At 47.6% G+C, this 23,098-nt stretch overlaps 1 protein-coding gene across 2 annotated transcripts; it reads left to right on the forward strand.

Annotated features, from left to right (window-relative positions):
* Positions 1-3,768: 3,768 nt before the first annotated feature.
* On the forward strand, positions 3,769-22,183 carry LOC128297564 (protein distal antenna). 2 transcript variants are annotated; one of them, XM_053033234.1, is made up of 3 exons: positions 3,769-5,433; positions 17,570-18,697; positions 18,827-22,183. In XM_053033234.1, exons 2-3 carry the CDS (start codon positions 17,581-17,583, stop codon positions 20,590-20,592), a joined length of 2,883 nt encoding a protein of 960 aa, XP_052889194.1. In that variant the 5' UTR covers positions 3,769-5,433; positions 17,570-17,580; the 3' UTR covers positions 20,593-22,183. The 2 variants fall into 2 exon arrangements, with proteins under 2 accessions (XP_052889194.1, XP_052889193.1); XM_053033233.1 differs by having other exon boundaries at positions 17,570-22,183.
* The last annotated feature ends 915 nt before the right edge of the window (positions 22,184-23,098 follow it).

The raw sequence follows: 23,098 nt of genomic DNA on the forward strand, positions 1-23,098 counted from the left end.
CTTGGTGCGATGCTCTGGCATAAACATATTCGTGTTGTCATTCCCAGCCCTGTGTGCTTCCACCACCATGTAGAGAGCGATGCAATTTATCCCGGCTCATCGTCGTCGTCGTCGTCGTCGTTGTCGCGACCCAGCGCAAATGGACAGACGATTTCGTTGGAGGCGACGCACAGACGGCAGAAGGATAGCATGCTTTATCCGTGAGCTTTGCTAAAGAAATTGGCAAAACTGTACTGCCTTATCCACTTCAATATCAAATCAAGTATGCCAAAAGCATTTATTTAGTCAAGCGAACTAAAAAGGTTTGAGATGGGTTATTTTTGGTTTTGGATGGTTGTACATGTATTTTACTTATTTGTTATTTTTAAAATTGTTAGTGTAGTATTTAAATAGTAAATTTAGGCGAATTTGAATTTTAAAATATGAAATACCAAATTATACGTGAAATAGAAAACAAACATCATAAGTAATAACAAGTCTTACGAGAGCTCCTTTTCTTACATACTCAACCAGACTAAGCCTCTCTCCACCAGGTCCATTGGCTTTATGTCACAGTACAAATCGTCCGAACGAAGAATGTCCCCCTTCCCCCTTTCCTCCCACTCCTTCTTTCCTCCAAAAACAGAAGGAAAAAAACACACCATTGCTACCAACGGCAACGCTGCAACGGCAGAAAATTGTTCAAAAATCCCTCCGCAGGCAAACATCTCGGAGGCCCGGTTCGCGAATCCGCTCCGGTGTAAGTGGTCATTTCTTCGCGCGCGCGAAACCTTCTCTGCGCGCGTGTGTGTGTGTGTGTGTGTGATTGTTTACGCTGTGGTTCTGCTGCTTCTGACTCGCCCCATCGCCAGCCCCGGCCATGTCCAGCATTGCACGAGACATCCTACAGTCGGGACCGCATCGTTCTCATCGTCGTCGTCCTTTGTCTTGCACTCAACTCACACATGCATAAATCTCCGATCCGCGTGGACGATATGCTCCCCCCCCCCTCCCTTCCTCTCCTCTCCCTCTTCACCCCTGCATAATCACACCCTGTGAGGTTCCGTTTTCCTTCGCATCACGGCTGCTCGTCTTGCGGCTCAGCAGCAGCAGCAGCATTCGTTTTGCAAAGCAAAAACGGAATCGCGGAGAGGACCAGTGTCCCGAAGTTTCTCTCGCACGCTTCGGTATGTGTGTTCCTCCCCCTTTATCCGTGTGTGTGCGTGTGTATGTGTGCGACGCAAACCAATACCATCGCAAACACGGCACGGACCGGTGTCCAAGGTGCAAGGAGAAATGACAATACAAACACCACCCTGCTGGCACCACCGCGCGTCCTCATTAGGTTTCTTCCCTCGCAAAAACGGACACACACCGTCCAGCCCCGTTCGTCTCACTGTACGTCCCGTCGCACCCGTCACCCCCTGCTCCACCCCTATATCGCGTACCGTCACCCTGCAAGAACTCGTTTCTCGAAGGATACCCATCGTAAGGCATTCTTCGATGGACATGTGCAGGTCCAACGGACGCACGGCACAATTGCCTGGAGGGTGATCATCTCCCTTTGCCATCTGAAATGCGCGAATCACTCCCCGCTTGACGCTACTCTCCCTTGCTCCTTGCACACATTTTCCCGCTTTCATGGTTTGTGTATTGGAAAAACGTCAATCGGCGATGACTGTCCTGCCGTACCCTCATGGGACGGTGGAATGACCGAAGAATCCAACGTGCCAAGGAACGACCAGCGTTTGTTTCATCCCATTCCATCCAAACGCGTATGCGTGTGTGTAAGCACACATCTGTATGCCGAAACCGTGTGGCTGGATGTGTGCTGTAACGAATTGAGCAGCCTTGCGGACGTTCGCGAAACAACTTTCTTTCGGCAAAGGTAACCGTGCGTCCCTCTAGCACGGAAACCGCGGAAATTCATAAGACAGGGGCAGGGTAAAAGCTGCACACACCTAGCCAGACACAGACACATGTGTGTAAACTGACCCCCGACCGTGAAGTGTCCGCTCGGGTACGGTACTTGGTCCGCCCGAAAAAGACGAAGACGTCGCGATCTTCTTCATCTTCTCGCTACGGGATTGCGCCAGACGCAGACCGCACAAGGACGAAACCGCGGGAGATGGATTGTGTTTTCCTGTTGGCAAGCAATTGCATGTTGCTCTTACTCGGCTGCGTCGTTCGCTAACTGCGACATGGACCGTTTAGTCTTAGGACTCAACGTCTTAGGCTTTGTATTTGTTTCTCCAATTATTTATTAATGGCTAAACAGGACATAGAATATTAGTAAATATTGCCGTCTTGATTGATTAGCCTAGCGCAATGTAAGAAAAAATAAGTTTCAAACTCATTCAGGATCTAGCCGAGCTTTGAACATAAACCACTCCAAATACTTAACGCCTTGTAAAGCGTGTGCTACATCCGTGTTCTAAAATTTAAACACTGTTCGCATTCCAAGAAGTTGTTTTAAAAATCACGTTATCCTGCCGGCATACGAAACCATAATAACACATACAAAGAGGAAAAGAAAGAAAACAAATGACCAAAAAATCACACACACGCACAAAACAATAAACGTTCACACCGCGTGCTTTCAAAGGTGCGTTTCCTGCTGACTACGAGTGTGTGTGTGTGTGTGTGGGTGGTGAAGAACAAGAAGTTGCCAACAGTAATGCCAAGTGGTGGAAAAAGGATATATAGCGGAACGGTATATAAACACCGCCAAGAGGTTGAATAGGAAAGAAATAGAAGATGGCTAAACTCGGACTGACCTCTCTCACCGTGCGGCATTGGTGTTTTGAGTGGTGGGGGAGGGCGGAAGGATAATGGTGTTGTTGGAGGGAATAGTTTGGCGTTGATGCGTGTTGCGATAGCGCGCGCATTTCGGACGTTACGCACCATTCGTAGCGGAGTCCCGCACGGAGAATCACGGTTTTTGTGTTTTTGCAACAACAAAAAACACAACACACACACACACATACATAAACACGTTGGACAGTATTGGACATTACATAGCGCTGTTTCCCTCGCACGCACGCGGTGTTTCGAGTCGAGTTTCCGGTGCAACACGCGCGCACACGGTTTTTAAGGACAGCGAGAATCCGCTGCCTTAGGCAGTGTTCTAGCAATGGTATATAGCAAAATAAGGATTAAAAAAATAATATTTTATTTAATAATTTAATACGCTATACGCCGTATTATCAACGTATGATTTGTTGCTAAAATGATATTAAGAAAAACATACTGCTTTTGATAAAAATAAAGCATTATTTCAACGAAAAAATGAACTTTACAAGTAATTGAATGTAATTTAATAGCAAATCAACAATATTTATGAAAAGAAAAACTAAGTTTAGAAGTAAAATTAATTTGTTTTTAAATAAAACAGGAATATTTGACAAATTCTTCCCTTCCTGTGCATTGGAACAGTTTGTTAAAACCACCGCCTAAAAGGCAGCGAAATATTCTCTAGGACAAAATTTCTCGCTCTCTCTCTCCCTCTCTCGCCCTTCTCTCATTTTTATCCTCCGTAGATTGCTTATGCTCCCGCAGGAGTGAACGGTGCGATGCGTACGTCGCGCGCGGATACACGATATTCCTTTCCCACTCGCGCGCCACATAAAGAAGGGAGAGCGCGACTGCTTCGGGTTTTCGCATCAGCGCGAGGCACACACACACACATCGCTTCGGCTCATCATCGGGGACGGCGTTAAGCGGACCGAACGGCACAACATCACCAATTGGTACGCCAATTTCAATTTTATTTTACGCGTGCGAGGCGAACGGTGTGTATTCTTCGCGCTCCGCTGCTGCTGAAAACGCGCCACACAACAAACACTCTTGTGCGCCCGGTCTGGGGCATCGGCATCCTTTCTGGAAAGGGCCAAGTTTTTTGGGTTATCGAGAAAGACCGCGAACACGTGCAAGGTAACAAACTAAAGAAACATGTGATTTGTGCGAACTGCTTTACACCACGGAGATTTGCGGTGGGTAGCGTGCTAATTTGGCGAGAATAAATCACAACTCGCGATGCAGTACAAGTTCCCAGTGTGGCATAAAGCAAATAACAACGTTTACAGTATTGCTGACCGGTGAGTTTGTGAAAATAGAGCGTGATAAAAAGAAACACAAAGTGATAAAGTACGAAAATTCCAACAGTATCAAAGTGTTCTACAAAATTTGCGCGCTAATTGTTTAGTGAATGATTGAATGATTGAAAAAAAGAAGTTTTGCAACGATGTAAGCCGGCGTTGAGTAAATACGCACACAAGACAAAGGTGAACATAAAATAAGTGAAAAGGTTGTCAACGCACATAGCAGAAGGCGAAACACGGCATAATGCACCCGCGTTTTTCGTTATCGGCTTTCCTATTGTGTCCGAGCGTTATCGGCTTCTTGTTCGCGATGGCTACTGTTGTGCGAAGCAGTTAGTGTGACCGATCTCTGCATCTTGTATTTTTTCCTGCATCTGTGCTGTGCTGTGCTGTGACCCGCATGGCGAACGCGCTTTCCAACCGGTGATCGCTCCGAACTACAACTACCGACCGACCGTTTCAACAGCACCCGTGAGGAAGCGGTAGCAGTTGGGAATAACGCGAACCAACGCCATCCTGCTAAAACCCGGTGCGAACGTACTGTCCGCCTGTCCATCTTCCATGGTTCGATAGCACAAAAGGCGCGATCCAGCATACCGCGTACCCGGTACAGTCACAGTAGTAGTAGTAGTAGTGTGTCACATTTACGCACTACACTGTATAGGTGGGGATCGCGTTGTGGATAGATCATGCGATAGAATAAAGCCGATGCGTGCGAAAAGAAGTTCACCCCTGCAAAAAGGACTCAAGACACACACGGTTGTACTGGCACGCAATCAGCCGTAAGCTACGCGCCAGTTTGGAATAAAAGTATTAGTGACAAAATAACAAAAGTGGCTACTGACGGTTCGCTTTAATATTAACGTGCGGTGTTTTGTCCCCGGTGTTCACGCGCAGGAGCGCATTGAAGTGTTGCTAAAGCATATTCCAGATCCGTGCATTTAGCAAACAACTAAATACAAAAGTACGGGCGATCAAGTAAATTAGAGAAGCACCGTGTGTGCGGATCGCATTAACGTGGTGTGCGTGTAAAGTTCAGTTCCGTAAGGACCCGTGCCGGGGTCAGTGGAGGGCATAACGGTGGAGGTAACCAGCGCCACCAGTAGTGTCCACGGGCTCGAAGGTACCGGCTTCGTACTGGCCCGCAATCGCCAACAGCATCCCCATCATCATCACCGGCAACGCCATCGCCTGCACGATCAGCGGCAGCACCCCGCGACGACGCACGCCAGCAACGCATCCTCCACCTCACTGGCAACCGAAAGGTTAATAACGTTCGGTAAAATTAGGAGATACCGGGAAACGAGTGCCGCCTCACCATCGTCGAGGACGTCGCCGGCAACGCCAAGTGCACGTAAGTTTCCCATTCCCTTCCGGTCTGGTTTTGGAAAGCATTCCTTTTCCCACCTTACTGCTTTACTGTGTTGATGAAGCATTTTGGTTGAATTTTGTAGATGCTTGCTAGCCAACGTGTATAATGAGGCGCTTTACTTTCGCGTCATTGACGGGGAATCAGCGGGGAAACCATTGAAGTAAGGAATCAACGTGACAGAATCAACAGATGGGTTCCGCGCACTACCACATCCTCACAACTGCTTGGTAGTTGCTTATCGGCAACGCCGCTATTCCCAGTACGAGTTTAAATCCACTATTTAAATGGACTTGAAGAATGAACATCAGATGTTCGTCTAGCAGTCTATTAGCGCTCGTACACGAAAAGGCACGAATTATGGCTAGTAAAAGCACAGCACGGTGGAATCAGAACTGGGCCATGCTTTAGGAGAACTTGCAGTTCTATTGTGGTATAATTTTGTGGGCTTGACAGTCAAAGCGGTTCACAAGTGTTCACCTCAGAGCAGACCTTCACCAAAGGCTGGTGATGAACATAGGTGGGCAGGTATATTTCACCCAGAAACTTTGAGCTCATTTATTTTCTCCACCACCTTCTGTAAGGACACATGCTTACCCATTCGAAGGTAGAAACGCACAGGTAACGCGGTGCCCACACGCGCAAAAAAATCATACTGCTTTCAAGAAGATTAGCTAACTTGTACGAAACCATCGAATGCCGGGATGATGGTGTGGGAGTTGGCAGAAGTTGTTGATCAAATTTCTCAGTAGGCCGTAAGGTTGCTAGGGTCAATGAACTCTGGCCACTAATTAATCATGGTAAATTTTCCATTTCCCAAGAAGGGCGGTTCAGCCCAACGGCACGAGCACTAATCTTTGGGCAGTACAAATACCTGCCCGTCATGCAGCTGCTGAATTCGCGATGCTTTTGTGCGCTGTGTTTTACCCCAAAAGAAGCATCGAAGCAATCGATTCGCCTCGAGAGGGCCTCCGAAATGGAGAGCAAGGGGCCTCACCAAAGAGCAGCAATGACATCCTCATCTTATAACAACGCTGAGCGCAACCCCCAAAATGTGCCAACCGTTTCCCTGCGAAGTGTACGATGTCACGGCGGGTAGCTAAACAACAGCCGGGCATGAATTGGGGATGAAAAAGGGAATAAATTCCCTGCGCCTCTGACACACATACGCGCGCGACTACCTAATTTGTGACGGCAGTTGACGGTTGTGTTGTTTCGTTGGCGTTTTTTTTTTCGGCTGATTTTTTCTACCCATACCGGGACGGGGTTGTCTTTCTGGGTTTTCACTACATCTTGAGTTTCGTTTTTTTTATATATATATATACACTCACACATTATCCTGTTCCCCTTGTTCCTGCAAAAATGACGCATCGTGCAGTGAGAAAAAAAGGTGGCGTTGGTGGTGGTGGTGGTGGTGGTGGTGCATTTATTATGGCCGGTCAGCACCACCAACGGAACAGAAGCAGCAAAAAACGAAACCGAAAATAGACCCCGAGACGCGAAACTGTCCGCGCAGCGTGGCACACGGTCGGCAAAGGTAGGCAGAAGAAGGCAGGGACACAGAGAAAACGAGCTAAAATCTCGTAATGCGCACCGAGGGGTACACGTTTATGCCGTTTTTTTTTGTCTTTCTCCCTATCCCTTTTTGCTGGACTGTGTTTCACTCGACATCGGGCTTGGACACTTTCGGGGTCCTTCGACTTGTTTTTGGACGACGGAACCGGCACCGAAGCCTGGAAGTACATCGGCCTTTAGGGGGAAGAGTTCTTGGAACTGTCGACTGCAACCGCGTACGGTGCCGCACACGGGGCTTGACACGCCGTTCTGCCGTCGACGTTGGTTTTGACGGCCGCGACGCGTGATAATGGGCGGACACAGCAAAGAAAACCCACGTCCAGCACATGACCAGGCTGGGCTAGCTGGGGAAGACGGGCAGGGAAGTAGGGCAAAACGGGCGACACGGGCAAAGTTCAATCCAAGCACGCTCACACTCGCGGATCGGATGTCCGAAAACTCTTATCCTTCCCGGGGTTTTTTTTTTTTTTTTGGTGACCGTCGCCAGAAAAGAAGCAGCGACCCTTCTCCCCTCTCTCCTTCCTTCCTTCCTTCTGCCACAAAAGCCTGCTTGGTTCTCAAGAAAAGTCCTTCGCGTACGATGGTGGCCATACAAGGGTGGTCAGGGAGCCTTCGTGAAGCAACACACAGAAAATGGGGAAAAATAAATAGAACCGAAAAAGGAAAAACGGACACGACAGCCACGTACCACATGCTGTGTATGTGTGTTTATGAGGGGAGGGGGGATGGAGGGTGGAGGGTGGAGGGTGCAAGAAAGGCGAGAAGGGAGAGTGGATACTGTGCAGCGAAAAATGGACGCCACTGCACAAAAATCCAAAACACATCACCCACTCTCCTCCACGCTCGCTGCCTCCTCCTACCCTCGCCGTACGCGAAAGGACATCGAGAGAAAAACGGAACCTTTTCGGATCCTTTTTTTTTCGCGGGAGACTAACCTTCCACCTTCTCCGTGACCTCCACCGACTCACCAAAACCCCTCAAGCCCGTAGGGGTTTGAATGCTGCGGAAGAAAAGTACGAAGCGAAGGGCCCTGCAAGAGGTGGCCAGGGGTAAAATGAATTGGTACAGCGATGGGAGGCGGGGTAGCAAGTCGTCTAGGGAGAAATGCGGAATCTTGCCACCATAAGTCGCTAACGGGAAGGATGATGCTGCTGCGGGTTGAGGGGGGAAAAACCGAGGTGCCAGACGTAGGGGGAGAGAGAAGTCGTGTCCACCGCTATGTGTATGTGTGTTGCGTTTTCCGATAGGTTTTTCTTTTGCTACTCGCGCTTTTTCTTCCTCTTTTTTTCTGATTCCGTCTTCGTGCTGAGGTTCGCTTCCTTCCAACTCGCCGGTGCAGGACATCGTGCAGGACTTGGAGCGCTTTTTCACTTCCTTCAGCCTTACCCACGCTGTAATGCGGCACAGTTGACCAAATTACTAACAGCGAAATGTGACGCGAAAGGAAGAACCGGGAAGATGGCGCGCCGAGTGGTGACGAAATAGTGAAGACTTTTTTGGGAGCGTTCGTCTAGCAGATGGGAGCTGTTCAGCGCTATGGGTGAAGCTGTGGAGTGTGTAGTTTTTTTCTGGTCACTTTCTCTTTTCGTTGCTCTTTATTCTTCACAACCACAAGGCTTTACCTTAGAAAAGTGCTCGGAACGTTTCTACCCCTGGGCTCAAACTACAAACTCGGCTACCATACCATGTGCCACGGACTTTCTGGAGCCCCGTATAAGGTGTTTAAGCTTCTATGGCAACCACATCTCCTACTGGCCGGTGGCCATTTTCGGTGGCCGCTCTAGGCCCTTCTCCGGTTCTTCGTTTTTTTTTTCGGAAGATTTTCGTTTTCAGACCGGTGCTTGCTTTTTGTCATCTCAATCCACCGATGTTTCGCGATGTGTGTGGGTGTATTGGTTAGCGGATTTTGTATTTTTTTTTGCCTTCAGGGCTACGTCCTGCTGATGACGAAGCATAGAAATCCTTGCCACTTGGTGCCTAAGATACTGGCTCTTTACAGGTCAGTCTTGTTCAGTTCGCATTGTTGGACATCGTAGCGCAACATGTCCAGTCGATCGTGTAAATAAATCGATTTAATCAGTAAGCCTCAGAAGTTATAATTCAGAAAGTGATAATTTAATGGCAGAAAACCAGACTCAACCATGTTACATCTGTTCTTGTGCTCTAAAATGAAATTGATCTCCAGACGTTATTGGTTCTTCATAAATTAAGAAGCCTAGATGAGAATGGAATATCTGCTCACAAAGAAGCATAAATTTACCCCCAAATAATTATTACTCACAACTTCAACAAGAGTTAAGAACGTTATACTTCTTTGTTTTTTTTTGCATGTATACTTATGCTCATGCTACCCTGCTTGCGTACCAATTAAAGGACCTCGCACCGCCACAGCGCCCTTATTATTTGTGACGATTTTTTATTCCACACCCACCTGCTACCCCTGCAAAGTGTCCTTACGGTGGCTTTGAAAAGCTTATTAGCACTAAGACCAAGGTAAAACGAAGAAATCCTCTACCCAACGTCCCTGCATTAACGTTGGTCCTTGCAGCTTGATATTTGAAATTATGCACCTTTTGGCTCGCTGTTCCCCTTTCCCCCTACCTTTTCTCTCACCTCCCGGTTTGTTCGCACACACACACACAGGGGAGAACCCATTTGCACGCATACACCCCTTTCGGGCAACATTGGCGACGACAGTGGCGCACCAAACCGGATGGACATCGCGTGGGTCCTGCTCCGTGGGGTCGTTGTCGCCATGGTGTGTAAAGTGTCGCTCGCACACACAACACGAGCGAACGGAAGTCGATTATCCTCGGTTGCTTGCACTTGTGTTCAAAGAATGGTTTCCCCCCTTTTTACCGCAACAAAACCAGGCACGGGAAGGACACCACCAACAGCAAAAAGAAAAAGAAAGGAAGGGCTCACACGGTGTGTCTGGCCGCGAAGTTTCACCTTTCTATTGATTTTGCCAAGAGCGGCACGGAAACCGCGTCGCGAAACGCGCGTCTTGCGATCGTGTTCGAGCGGGGTCCGTGCCTTGAAAAAAAAACCCCGTTAGAAAACGACAATTTTTACTTCGCGCCATCAAAGCCCAAAACACAGCCACACGGGCAAAAAAGGCATTATAACAAAGGGAAAAAAACGCACGCAAGGTGGAAACAAGGGAGCTTCTGCGTCCGGAATGAAGGGTTCGTCCTTACTGGGGGAGGGACGTTGTGCGAAACCTGTATTTTGTGGCGACTGGTCGGTTTTTTTGTTTCAGTATTTGTGATGGAAGAAACGGAAAAGAATCGCGAGCAGAGTCCCTGCATTTATGGAGCGTTCCTACATGCGTTGTTTTTTGTGTTGTTGTTGAGAGTTCCATACAAGCAGCGCCCAATAGAATGTTTTGCAAAAGAGCAAGGCAGAGCAAGGGGGGTGGAACAAAAAGGGTTAAAATGTTAATTTAACAATTTATTAGAATATTTTTTTTGGTTATTCGCCACTCGCCGGGGGTCCTTATTGTTACCTGTAACGGTGGTTCCCCACACAGGCGACTCACTGTAAAGTTGCGTATGCTGCGCTAAATGCATTTTTGCATTTCGCTAAATAGCGGTTCGACGCGTCTAATATTTATCGACAAATTAAGGGCAGATGGGGGAGGCAAGGGGCGATAAAAGAAAAAAAAGCCCAAACACACACGCCAAAAACCGTTATTATGTTCATTTTCGTTTGCTTCAAGGGATCGATTGATTCACCCATTCCCCCAACACACCCAACAACTTCCCCCAAGCCTCCCAAAAAAACACACAGACCCCGACCGAAACTATCGAGAGCTGAGCGCTCTGGTGGTCAATTATTTCACCCCCTCTCCTTGCTTTTTTTTCTACTCTCCCTACCTTTTCTCGTACCTTCTTATGCGGTTATGCGACCGGCCTTTTTAAAACACACGGTGCAGCCGAATTAGACGGTTTGGCGAGACGAATGCTCGATATGCGGAGAATTTCGCTGGAAACGTGAACTGCTTCTTCTAATTAAGAGATGGAGCTCTAGTCTAATGCACGGGTTTCCCTTCATCTGCAGCCTTCGAAGGACCACTTTCCTCGCGGATGGATGGATTCGCGTTTGCGTTTTTTTTTCTTTGTTTGCTCCGCTTTGGTTCTACCTCTCCGTGTTTTTTTTTTTGTTGCATCGCAGCAACTCGATCGCGATCATCATTACTTCGGTTTCGGGTTGACCTTCGCCAGGGAACGGACTTTCAATTTGCGTGTTGGCGAAATTTACCGTTTTTCGCTCGTCTAAATTCGCTATCACGGAGACGATGTCCTCGGGCTATAGACCATTATTGGAGACCGAACCGTCGCCGTTTCTACCCTTTTGTTGTTGTTTTTTTTCAAACCTTTTTTCTGTTGCTTCGGAACATCATTAGGATACGGCGATGTGAGGAGCCTAATCAATGCGTCAAAAGTGCGGCAGCCGAAGAAATTAAGTCAATTATGAAAATCACGCCATACGCATCGTTTGACACACGCGGCAAGGTTTTTTTTTTTGTACACTGAGCCCCAACGCTTCACGAGCAGAGAACAAGAGTTTCTTGCAAACATTTTTACGAAACGCGAAAGGAAATTTAAGGTTTTCAAGATTTCAAGGAAGGAAGTCAACGCCGGGATGCATATTTATGCAAATAAAGTTTAAGATAGCGTCTGATTTCTGACCCCCTAGCCATCGTGAGATTGTTTCGAAATATTTACAAACACGCAAAGTTGATATAAAATAATTTGATAATCGCGATATTTTCAAATTTGGAAATATATCAGAATTATTAGCCTGCAGCATGATGTGGGACACACATCAAATTGCTTCTCACAAAAAACTCCGTAAAGTAATGCCCATTAGGTGGTAACTGTCTTGAGAAGATTTTAAAAGTAGTTTAGTGTATTATATTGTTTATAATGTGTGTTGATCGATGATAGTTTTTCGAAAGTTGGAAAAGAACGGTGCCTCAAACAACGTCACGAAAAGATTTTATGCAAACAGGTGGAAAAACGTGTGAAAATGTGTGTGTAAGTGTAAATGGGGAGAGAGACAGAGATGCGGCAGCGTCCTTTGTAGAAGCAACATGAGGACCCTACGAACTTCTAACCAGATCTAGTTTCGAGCCGCTATTTTTTTCCCCACCTTCGTACCCTAGGACATAAACCCTCCAAACGCACCGACACTAAAGTTCATTGAAAAATACTGAACTAATAATTATTGTTTAGAATGAATCCGAATTTGGTTCCAAGTCCTCGTTTATGTTTTTCAACCAATTCTAGTAGAACTACATGTACTACTGGACAACAGCTAAAGTTATTAGTTTTCTATTAGACCACAAAACCATTCAGAACCGGAACAGTTCATGTTCCGTTGCAATTATTCCCATATTTATCATACGAATTAGAATACGATTAAAGTAAAAATAACGAATAGACTAAAGGAATGAAAAGCAGTTTCTCACTCGCTCTTCTAATAGTTAGTGTTATTTATATCAAACCCTCCCATCTTGAAATTTTAACATATTTCAAACGAAAATTACCCCACAAATTTCGGAAACGAAAAACAGCACAGAAAGATGGAAAGTTTTAGCCAGTGCAGTGACAAATACAAACCAATTCATTTATGACTTACACAATATGCGAACGGGGGAAGTGTCGGCTGGACGTGTCGGCTGGCCGGTGTGTGCGTATTGTGTCGGAAAAGCATAAAAGCATGGAGGAGAAAAATATAATTAACTGCCAACCTGTTGCATGCACCATCGAGAACGAGAGTGCCGGTCGTCGACTGACAGCACAGTTTGCCTTTCGACCAAAATGGCGTGGACTGGGTGGAGGTGTGGGGTGGTGGGTGTGGGAATAGGTTAGTTATGTGTTGTTATGTTGCCTTTATGTAGCCGCACAACAATGCGCTCACTCAATGCTTCGCCCCACCCTTTCCTACCATCTCTGTCGTCCTCCGAATGTGGTTGTGTGTATGTAGGTGGGCAAAATCGATGTTGTGCTGTTAAAATGCTTAGGGACGATGATTATATGATGGTGATGCTTCCAAAGACCACTGTGGAATGGCATGACTAAAAGGGCTCAAGTCCGGCAGTCGGCAGAGTTCACACCGTCCGGCAGCAACAGACAATCGAGCAGACGCGCTTGCAAACGCTTCCAACTCCTTGACATTTCCTCCATCAACTGCATCGAACAGTAGTGTAGCGGTGGATCAAATCACAAACAAAGCGCTTACCGTACGGCAAGGGAAGGGACCGAGAAGAACCGAGATAGCACGAAAACAAAACTTCAGCCAGCGATGGCAGAGAAACAAGCGCCAACCGATCCAAATCCTTGGAGGCCGGGAATGCCGACACGAAAACGGAAACATAAAGCGGAGAAACCATAAATAAATCAAATCGTAAAAAATACACATAACTTTTATCGGATGTTACTGGTGTTGCTACTACTTCGTCCGATTTTCCCGGGAAAAAAGGACCTCAACCTCAAGTGGAAATAGAGAGCCGATGTGTGTGTGCGTGTTTGTGAAGCTGTGTGGTTTGTCTGGTTAAGTCGGTTCAGCTGTTTTTCGACAAAACCCCCAGACAACGGCTAATACTGGCCTCATCCACTACATAACTACTATAGACGAGATTCGAGCCACTTACACTCACCCCCTTCAACACGGATACACATACACATCTTTTCTTCCGGTCTGGAGTGAAAAGAAATTCTTGTTTTTTTTTTCTTTTTTGTTGGTTTCATTGAATGTTTCCTCCCCATAGAACATTCGTCTGCTAACGCTAACCATTTGTTGATGGTGATCCCCCCACCCCCACCTCCCATGGCAGTCGTTTGTTGCTCTACCGGGTGTGCCGGACAGCGATGGTGAAATGAAATCCAACAGGATATTTTTCCTTCAGTTTTGCTGTGTCCCTTTTGTCTGTGAAAAACGAAATGAAAGCGCCGTCCGAGCGTTTATTTTCCTGTCTGGAGATGAGCGAATCGGCAGGCCAAAAGAACGTAAGACAGAGTGGAGAAAGTCTTGTACACGCAAACACGCGTGCATTTTCTTCCCTTCGCCTTTGTTTCGCATGCAGCGATTGGCAATGGCCTTGCTGGTTAAGCGATTGTTCCCGCTTTTTGTGCGTGCTAATAAGGTGTGGTGCGTAATTATTAACGTAGCTTCTTTTTTCGTAACCGTCGCATGTATATCATTATCGTAGCGGGGTGTCTTGTCTTGCAGTGCTTGCAGTTAATTAAATAAGGATTGAAAATGATAATGTGCCGATAATATGCACATGCCAGACATCGGAAGAAATTGATAGACCAAAACATAAACACCGGTAGCGTGTGAGTGTGTGTGTGTGTTTGTGTACTGTTGCATTAAAGGTCATACCAAAATTACATACTAAAATTCTTACCGTGGAATAAAAAAATACTATTTAGTCTTTCAATAATCTAAAGCACCTTAAGAACTTTAGTAAAATAAATGTGTACCTTTATACACACAACCTGCTGTAGGTTGCAACCAGCTGTTCGTGTGGGGAAAAAAAGGTCATGAACAATCAAACAAAATCCTACAGAGAATAATTGTAACGAACGACAATAGTAACACTTCCCTCTAGATGTGTAACAGCAATCGTGTGATACTTTCACTTTTACTCCCTGTCCAAGGGCAAAGGCCCCGGAAATGGGGGAAAATAGAACAAGTAGAAAACACCTCCCCCCCACTAGACATTGCACAGAATAAAAATCCATTCCATTCCGTTAACTCGGAGTCGGACTCGGGGAGGGAAAAGAATGAACGGGAAAGTGCCCAACCCCATCACACAACAATAAATTTCAGTAACGGAAAGTAAAAGTTTTTTTTTCTCTGTTGCACTTCTCCCTGCACCAACTAGCTATACTCTAGGACGCAGTACTTGCAACTTCATGTGTGTGTGTGGGTGTGTATGGCTGTGTAGTTTGTTGATATGAATTAATGTGAGGAAAAGTGAATTTTTCCCTCACTGTCACGGTCAGCAAAGAGAGAGAGAGAGACGATATGGTGTGGTTAGTTTTCTTTTTTCGCCTCGTGGCGTTGTTTTGAAGGATTTCACTTTATCTCCCCCTTCACGCCACGCCATTTTGAAATTTTCCGACCCAATGTCCGATGTTGGCTAGTCCTACGAAGAAGGCCAAAACGTGCTGAGCATACTTGATAGTAGCATAATGCGCTAGCACGGCTGAAGTTTTGTGGCGTCGGTTAGAAGATGGCTTTGGATTTGTTACTCCCGGGGTCATCTGGATGATGATGATGCAAAAGGAAGAAAGGAGAAATAGCAAAAACCCGACATAAATAAAAAAAAATACAACAGACACAAACATCTCAACCACACAATGCATTCGACCCCGCCAGACAGCATAAAAATAGGACAAACCGAACAGATCCTTGCCCGCTTTTCCGTACGGGAGCGCGGCAGAAGTAAGGAGGAAAAACAAACGTATTACATAAAAATTGCAATTGCAAAAGATGTGCCCGAGACTGCTCTTCTCTCCCATCCTTCCCTTTGCTTGTGTGCAGTTTTTAGCACCTTAACACACAACAATAGACCACCTCCTGATCCACCACCTGCGTTTAGTTACACTTTGTGGATGAAGCGAGACATTGGGACATTGCTTGCTGCATAAATCAGATGTAACAACAACAAAAACGTCTTCTGGGGCAGCTTTATGCGGCAACACTTCTCGTTCTAACCAACCAGCAACAACGGTTCTTGGTGGCATATCCTACACGTGGTCCGGCTTGGTGCGCATGAGAGTACTTTTCCCTACATTTTCGGCATGATTCGATTTCGGGATCGGGATAGAATGCAAAACAAGAACAAAAACACCAAAACACACACAGTTTAGACAACCGGGGCAACCCCTTCAAACGAGCAGAAAAGACATAAAAAAATATTTCCCCCACCACCAACACAACGCGCACAACATTTTTTACATAATGCGCTTTTTTTGTATTTCCGTTCAGTAAAAGTAAGAAAGAGCAAAGAAAATTCTCAATTAAAACGAAGCGAAAAAGGGACAAACTGCACGCAAAACTGCAGCTGGACTGCAGCTGGTGATGCATTCGTGCGCGGTTGTGGGTGCTCCAAACAGCATGGGTTTCGTGTACATAAGTGTGCGTATGTGTCGTTGCTTTATGTGCGAAAATTTGTAAACATCACAACACACCGAACACACGGTCGCGAGAGGCGCGCACAGCGGGAGCGGAGGGATAAAATCGACGAGAGAGCCAGAGAGTTGCCATTAAATTAATTCGAGAGCAATCGTAGTGCTCGAGCCAGCGGTGTGATTCTCCCGTACGCTCGCGAGTGACTCGCCGTTTTATGAATGAATGCGTAACACCTCCGGCATGCCGAGCAGCCGAGTGTTTTTCCCCTATCGCATCGGGCCCGAATTGCGTGAGTTCCCTTCCATATCATGGAGGGAGGGAGGAAGGGAGCTGCAATAGTGCAACCCGGTGGTGTTCCCCTGTAGCATTAAAAATCTTCCTTCTTTTGTGAGCTTCCAAGCTTTGCTGGGGTTCTGGGGAAGGGGGGATGGCATCCTCTCACCGGAACGAGACAGGCTAAAGTTGAACGCAAGCGAGACACCACGATACCCACGACCGGAAACATCTCTCGATTGGTCAGCAACTTTTGGGGAGCCTGCTGTCGATGAGACGCGCGCAGCATAAAATGCACCAGCATACGGAAAACCACCCCAACGGCCGCCTCAAGTGTAAGCAGTTCGGCTATAGTAATCGCATCTGCTGAAACATGGGGCAGCATCGTGCATGGAGGAGAACACATTGAGCTGGCGATTCCGAGAGGGAGGCGAAAAAAAAAACGCACGAGAAAGCGCGCATTTTCACGCGCAAGGGGAAAAGTTTCCGGTTTTTCGCAATGTTGGGGTTTTTCCTTCCGTTTGTTGTTTCGGTAGGCGGTAACCATTAACGTACGATACCACATAAGGCCACGTGTGGGGTGTACTGTGCACACGCAGTTGGATAGATTTTCACAAACCTCTAACCATAACGGATGTCCCCGAAGATATAACGACTGGCCGTGGTGCGTAGCCGTTATTGGTTACCGATTTGCATATTCATCTTAATTGTGCGTTGGTACACACGAGTGTCGCGGTTGGGTTGCGATTTGCGGATGCGTAAACTACGTACACTATTGGCTGATTCGAAGTTGGTGTATGCATGTACTGCAATTATTCGTATATGCAAAAAGAAACAAGTGTTTCACCTCAATTGCTTGGGAACGTTGTGCAAAATTCTCAGATGTTTGGTTATTTTTATAGTAAGTTAATGTTGCTCACAATATTGTTCATGATATACTAAATATAGCCAATGATTCAAATGTCCAAAACAGTAATACGATAAGCTAGTTCCAAGGTGATAGTGATATAAAAAGTCTTAACGATGTCGTAATACGAAACAATAAAAATATTCCTTTTACACACCCACAGAACAAGACTAAAACTAAACCACAATCTCTATTTCTTGCTTGTCCCCATTGCAGAATCGCTTCTGATGATGATGATGGCCACTGCGACGAAGGGCAAACGCCCGCTCCGTCACCTCACGGCGACGGATAAAATCGACGCGATCCAGCGTATTCACGACGGTGAATCGAAGGCGTCGGTAGCGCGGGACATCGGCGTGCCGGAGTCGACGCTGCGCGGCTGGTGCAAGAACGAGGAGAAGCTACGCTACATGTCACGCCAGTCGGTGGAAAACGCGGAAAAGCTTAGCAACGAGGCAACGGCAGCCGCTCTAACGGCGGCCGCCGCTGCCGAGCTGTTCAGCGGACCGCCGGAAAAGCGGCTGAAGCTAGAGTCGGCCATGTTTGGCGGCAATGGCAAGCTCAAGTATGACGACAGCTTCTACAAGGTGGCGGCCGCCGCCCGTGGCTCACTTAACGGGCTCGATCTGTCCGGTGGTGGCGGTGGCGCTGGCAGTGGAGTCGACAAAACGGGTCCGCTCAGTGTGTCCGGTGGGGACATTATCATGAACGGGTTGACCGGCGCTTCGGCGGCCGACTTTAGCCAGTTCGCGAAGACGGCGGCCGAAATTACGGCACTCAGCAAATCGAAGGCGTACGGTGCGGATCTCAGCAAACACCATCACCACGGCGGCGATCCAACCAAATCCGATCACCACCTCTCGATGGCGGCGATCAGCCCGCTGACGAGTCTCAGCCATCTGTCCGGCATGTCCGGGCTGGGGCAGAGTCCGCTAGCGCTTAGCTTCAACGATATCGCCACCAATCTGAATCTGATCGCACAGCTCAACAACAATCACAACCTTGCGACCATGTCCAGTTTGGCCGGTGGACTCAACACGGCGGCAGCTGCAGCGGCGGCCGCTCAATCGCTGCGCAACGTCCGCCCGAAGGGTTCCGGCAGTTCGGCGGCCAACAACAACGGTGCCGGTGGTGGGGCAGGAAATGGTCGAGGTAGCAGCCTGCAGGACAACGGTAACGGTGGAGGAGGCGGAGGAGGAGTAGGAGCAGGTGGTGCATCCGGTGCCGGACACAATACGGACAAGTCGTCGTCGGGTGGCAATGCGACCGTTCCCTCGCTGACGGTTCGCAATCTGGCCAAGCTGCAGCAGCAGAAAAGCTCGTCCGGCGAGCTCCTCGGTAACGGTATGCTTCACCAACAGTCCCACGCTGCTGGCTTATCTAATCTGTCTGAGCAGTATAGAAAATCCAGTAACCAATCTAGCAATCCCGCCACTAGTACACCCACTACAACAACTACCAATGCTTCCGTAGGTCGTGACTCGAATGCCGCCCCCGTCGACGATGCGCTCTGGTACTGGCTCAAGTCTCAGCAGGCGATGCTCGGTCTGAACAATCTGTACACGGCGTTACCCCGCACAGCCAGCCACAGTCCACCGACGCCGCCTCCGCCGATGGGACTCACAGCAGTGACGGTCGGTGCAGGATCCCCGAACCACGCGCAGACGACACTACCGCCGACGGCACACACACCACACACACCGCCACCACCGCTAGTGGGTCCACCGCTCGTCAGTACACCCCAACCAACGCCACCATCGTCGGCACCTTCGCTTACACCGGAGGATACGAAGAACTCGTCCTGGTTCTGGCAGTGGTACAAAACCTTCGGCGCTTCGCTAATGCCGGGTGGTGGTGGTACGGCTGGAGGGGCCGGCAACACTGCGGCTGACAGCAAGCAACACCTGCGGGAACAGCAGCAGCAGCAAGCCGCCCAACAGGCAGCAATTGCCGCCGCACTGCATCACCACAATAACAACAACTCGCTCAGCCAGCAGAACCAGAACAACAGCATCTCCGGTCCGAAGGGCAACGGTGGTGCGGCAGCAACGGCTGCTTCCCTGACGGCGGCCTACGAGAACATCCTGTACTCGCAGTTGACCAAGGGTTCATCGGCGAACGCGGTCGACACGCTCAACAACAATCATCATCACCATCTCAATCATCATCTCACTGCTCATCTGAAGAACGAACCGATGGATCTCAATATGAGCGGTGCGAACGATGTCGAATCGAAGCCAGAAGATCTTTCGAACCATCACGGTGGCAATGGAAAGGATCGGAGCATTGTTATCGGAAATGGAGATATGCGACGATCGCGATACCATCTTAACTCTCCCAGTCGACCTTCGTCGGCCTCATCGGTGGCGTCTTCTGCGATGAGTGCGCATGGATCGCGGGACGGAGGCGAACGCTTGATGCCACCGACCCTGGCACGTGCTTCCGAAGATCGCGAAGAGGACGAAGCAGCCGCTCTCGATGACAGTGAGGAGCGTGATTTAAAATCATCCATTGCCATAGCAGTGGAAGCCACATCCAGCGATGGAGTGGACGAGAGTGGTCTCAAAGCAGAGGTCGATGAAGAGGAGGAAGACCGGGAGGATCGTAACGATAATGATCAGCGTGTGACTGAGGACGAGGAGGCAGTTGCTCTGGAGGATCAGGAACAGCTGTCGGAGAAGGAGAGAAAGCGTCAAGGCTTGAAACGACGCAGATGTTCTTCGGCGGAGCTCGTCGAGGCGAAGGAAGCGCTCGATAATATTCTGTTCAGCGGCAACAGTAACGACCGGTGCTCCACTGTCAGCAGTGCAGCCGCATCTCCACCACCACCACTGCTGCCAATGGCCGTTCGGGAACGTTCAACCAGCCCGATGGCCGGTGCAACGCTCGATGGTGAGCACAACGGCGATGCGGATGCCAAGGGCGATACGACCGGGGACGATGCGAAGAGCGAAACATCGGACGACTCGAATCACCACCAGCGCCAATCGAAGGTGGCGTCCGTAGCCGTAGCAGACATCCGCAACTCCGCCGAGGCAGTGGAACACGGTGAAAAGTTCCTAAAGTGGCTCGAAGCCTGCAGCGACCCGAACGTGACCGCAATACAGGTGATGCAGTTCAAGTACCTGCTCAACAGTATCAAGCTGAGCGCCGAGCGGCAACTGCAAAGTGCCGCGGCGGCCAGTACATTGACCGGCAACGGTCCCGAAGAACGCACCCGCATCCGGAAGCGCAAGTAAAGCAGAAAGTCCTGTCGATTGAAATGGAACCTCGTACGGGAATCGTTTCGTGCTTGATGTTGTACATAATGATGTATGTCTGCCCAGCACGTGTGCCGTGTAGGATATTGTTTAGGTTTATTCTAGAGAAGGGCGGCAGGGCAGTGGGTTTATATTTTTACCATAAAATAAACACCCTTTCTATTGGGTGAGTATTTGAAAGGTACTTGCCACGCCTAGCCACATCAGGGCGATCTACGTTAAGTAGTTAAATTTTTTCATTTTTATACATTCCCCAACAAAAGAAAAGCTTCAATCTAGAAAGGACAGAGTGACTTTAAGATATTTTTGTTCTTTTCGTTAATTTTCCCGAGTTGCGTCGTGTCGAAGCTCGACGTTTTATACATTCCCTTGAATAGTGAGTTTTTATTTTATACCACTACGACTGCCCATAGGAAAAATTACACTTAGATTGAATTTCTAGCTGCAAAATGGATCTTCCGTTTCCTCCTTTTTCTGTCTCATACTTCGTATTTTATTATAATGTAATTGATCTGTTATTTCATCTTCTGTAATGGGCTCTTGTTAATAAGTTTGTAAATACGACAGAGCACAAAGTTCAGCAGACGGCGGGGGAACTTCGGTTTAAAAGCAAAAGAAACTGGCCAAAGCAAACATTACGTAGGTTGGATATTATTAGTAAGACATTCTGAGGCGCCGGAGCCGGGACAGGAAGTTAATCGTACCCATTTCCCCAAACCTAGATGGCAGGCGAATATAACCAATATGAAAGTCCATCTATAACCGATCATGATGAAGATGCCAAATGTACAACACCTCTTAGAATGCACAATAACTTATGTAATTGAACGAAAGATCGCGACCCCGTAGCAGAAAGGAAAAACACTGGTAGGGTAAGAGTAGCACTGCAAATACTATCTGCTAAACGGAGAACTGTGTTATTTCCACCAATCAATTAAGCTTCCCGGTTGGAAGTGTGGGCCGTTTTCTGCATTTAAGTTTACGCGCAACGATCTCGTAGAGTATGTTTTATCGCTGTTTTTTTTCATGTCGGATAATGGAGAATCTTATGCTCTCACGCACTGAATGGATGTTCTTAGGTGTGTTTTTTGCTGAAACATCAACATGAAATCGTAAACTAAGCAAACATATTTCAATCTCTAATCGGTAGTAAACAAAAAACGGAACACTTTTAGGCCAAAATGTGAAAGCAAAAAGAGCGCGAAGGTGCACATTAGTAACAAAAACCGAGTAAGGCAAAGATTTTGAAAGCACAAACTAGCCACGATCAACCTATATTGCCGATCATAGATATCTGCAAAGGTAGTACCGTAAAGAGAAAATCAAAATCCTGTGACGAATTGTAAATGTGCAGTATTCCGTTCCCTCAGATCAGACAAATATATGTGTAACGTCGTTCGGACCGTCGACGGAGGGAGCAAAAACTGGGGGAATATTCGACAAAAAGGGTTAGAGTCAAAATCAGCGCTAAACAAATTGAGAAGACAAAGATATATAATTATATATATATACAAACACCCAATTCTATATATTTAGGCGAAAAAAAAACAAAAGGACGATTCTGGGCGAGCGCGACAAACAAATGTCATTGTGATTTTTTGGACTATTTCCTATTAAACGAAAAATTCCTCTAGCGAAGAAGAATCATTTTGCGGGGGAAGGGCAGAAAAGGGGGCGAAACAAGGCGCTCTAGCATTATAGCGATAGTGTTAGGATAACAGTTAGCGGCAAAAGCGAAAGTGAGCGTAAACAAGTGGAAGAAAAAATCTTTGCAAAAGACACAAAAAAAAACAGAACACTGATATTCCTATGTATAAAACAAGAACGTGAACTAATGTAAAATTTGAACTCTATCACTAAAAGAAAATGTTGAACATACATAAATGAAATTTGCGAATACACACACACTTACATTAACAAAACTGGAAAAATGGTGCTGTTGCGGGGTTTTCTTTCCCTTTAACATTATAATATGCTTAGCAGACGCGACGAACGCATCTCAGTAGCGTATGAAAGAAAATCTTTGTTAAACACTTACCATGTTGATCTGATCCACGAGCGGCTTGTACACGATATAGTCCGCCACGAAGGCGGCTATCTCCTGCCAGGATCCGATCAGATCCGGAAACAACAACACGGACGGACGGAGCGTGGTGGAGACAAATTTCTGCACCTCACACTCGTTCGGCGGCGCCAACACCAACGGTTGCCGATTGGGAAACTTTTCCCGATACTGGCGCCGGAAGTTCTCCGCAAACAGTAGCACCAACTTCTCCTTCGACGACAGGGTCCGGTACGTTTCCGGATACACGACCGTTTCCTCCCCGTCCGGCGCCGGTTCCGGTGGCTGGTAGGACGGGAAGCAGGTGTCGATGACGCCGAGTTTTCGCTTCATATCGTCGAGCGTTTCGTTTCCGGGCTGCAGCTCCACACACAGCTCCGGCGAGTAGCGCACGGACGGTTGCTTCGTTGGTGTTGGCGGTGG

This window comes from Anopheles moucheti, chromosome 2 (assembly GCF_943734755.1).
Source record: "Anopheles moucheti chromosome 2, idAnoMoucSN_F20_07, whole genome shotgun sequence".
Taxonomy (NCBI): domain Eukaryota; kingdom Metazoa; phylum Arthropoda; class Insecta; order Diptera; family Culicidae; genus Anopheles; species Anopheles moucheti.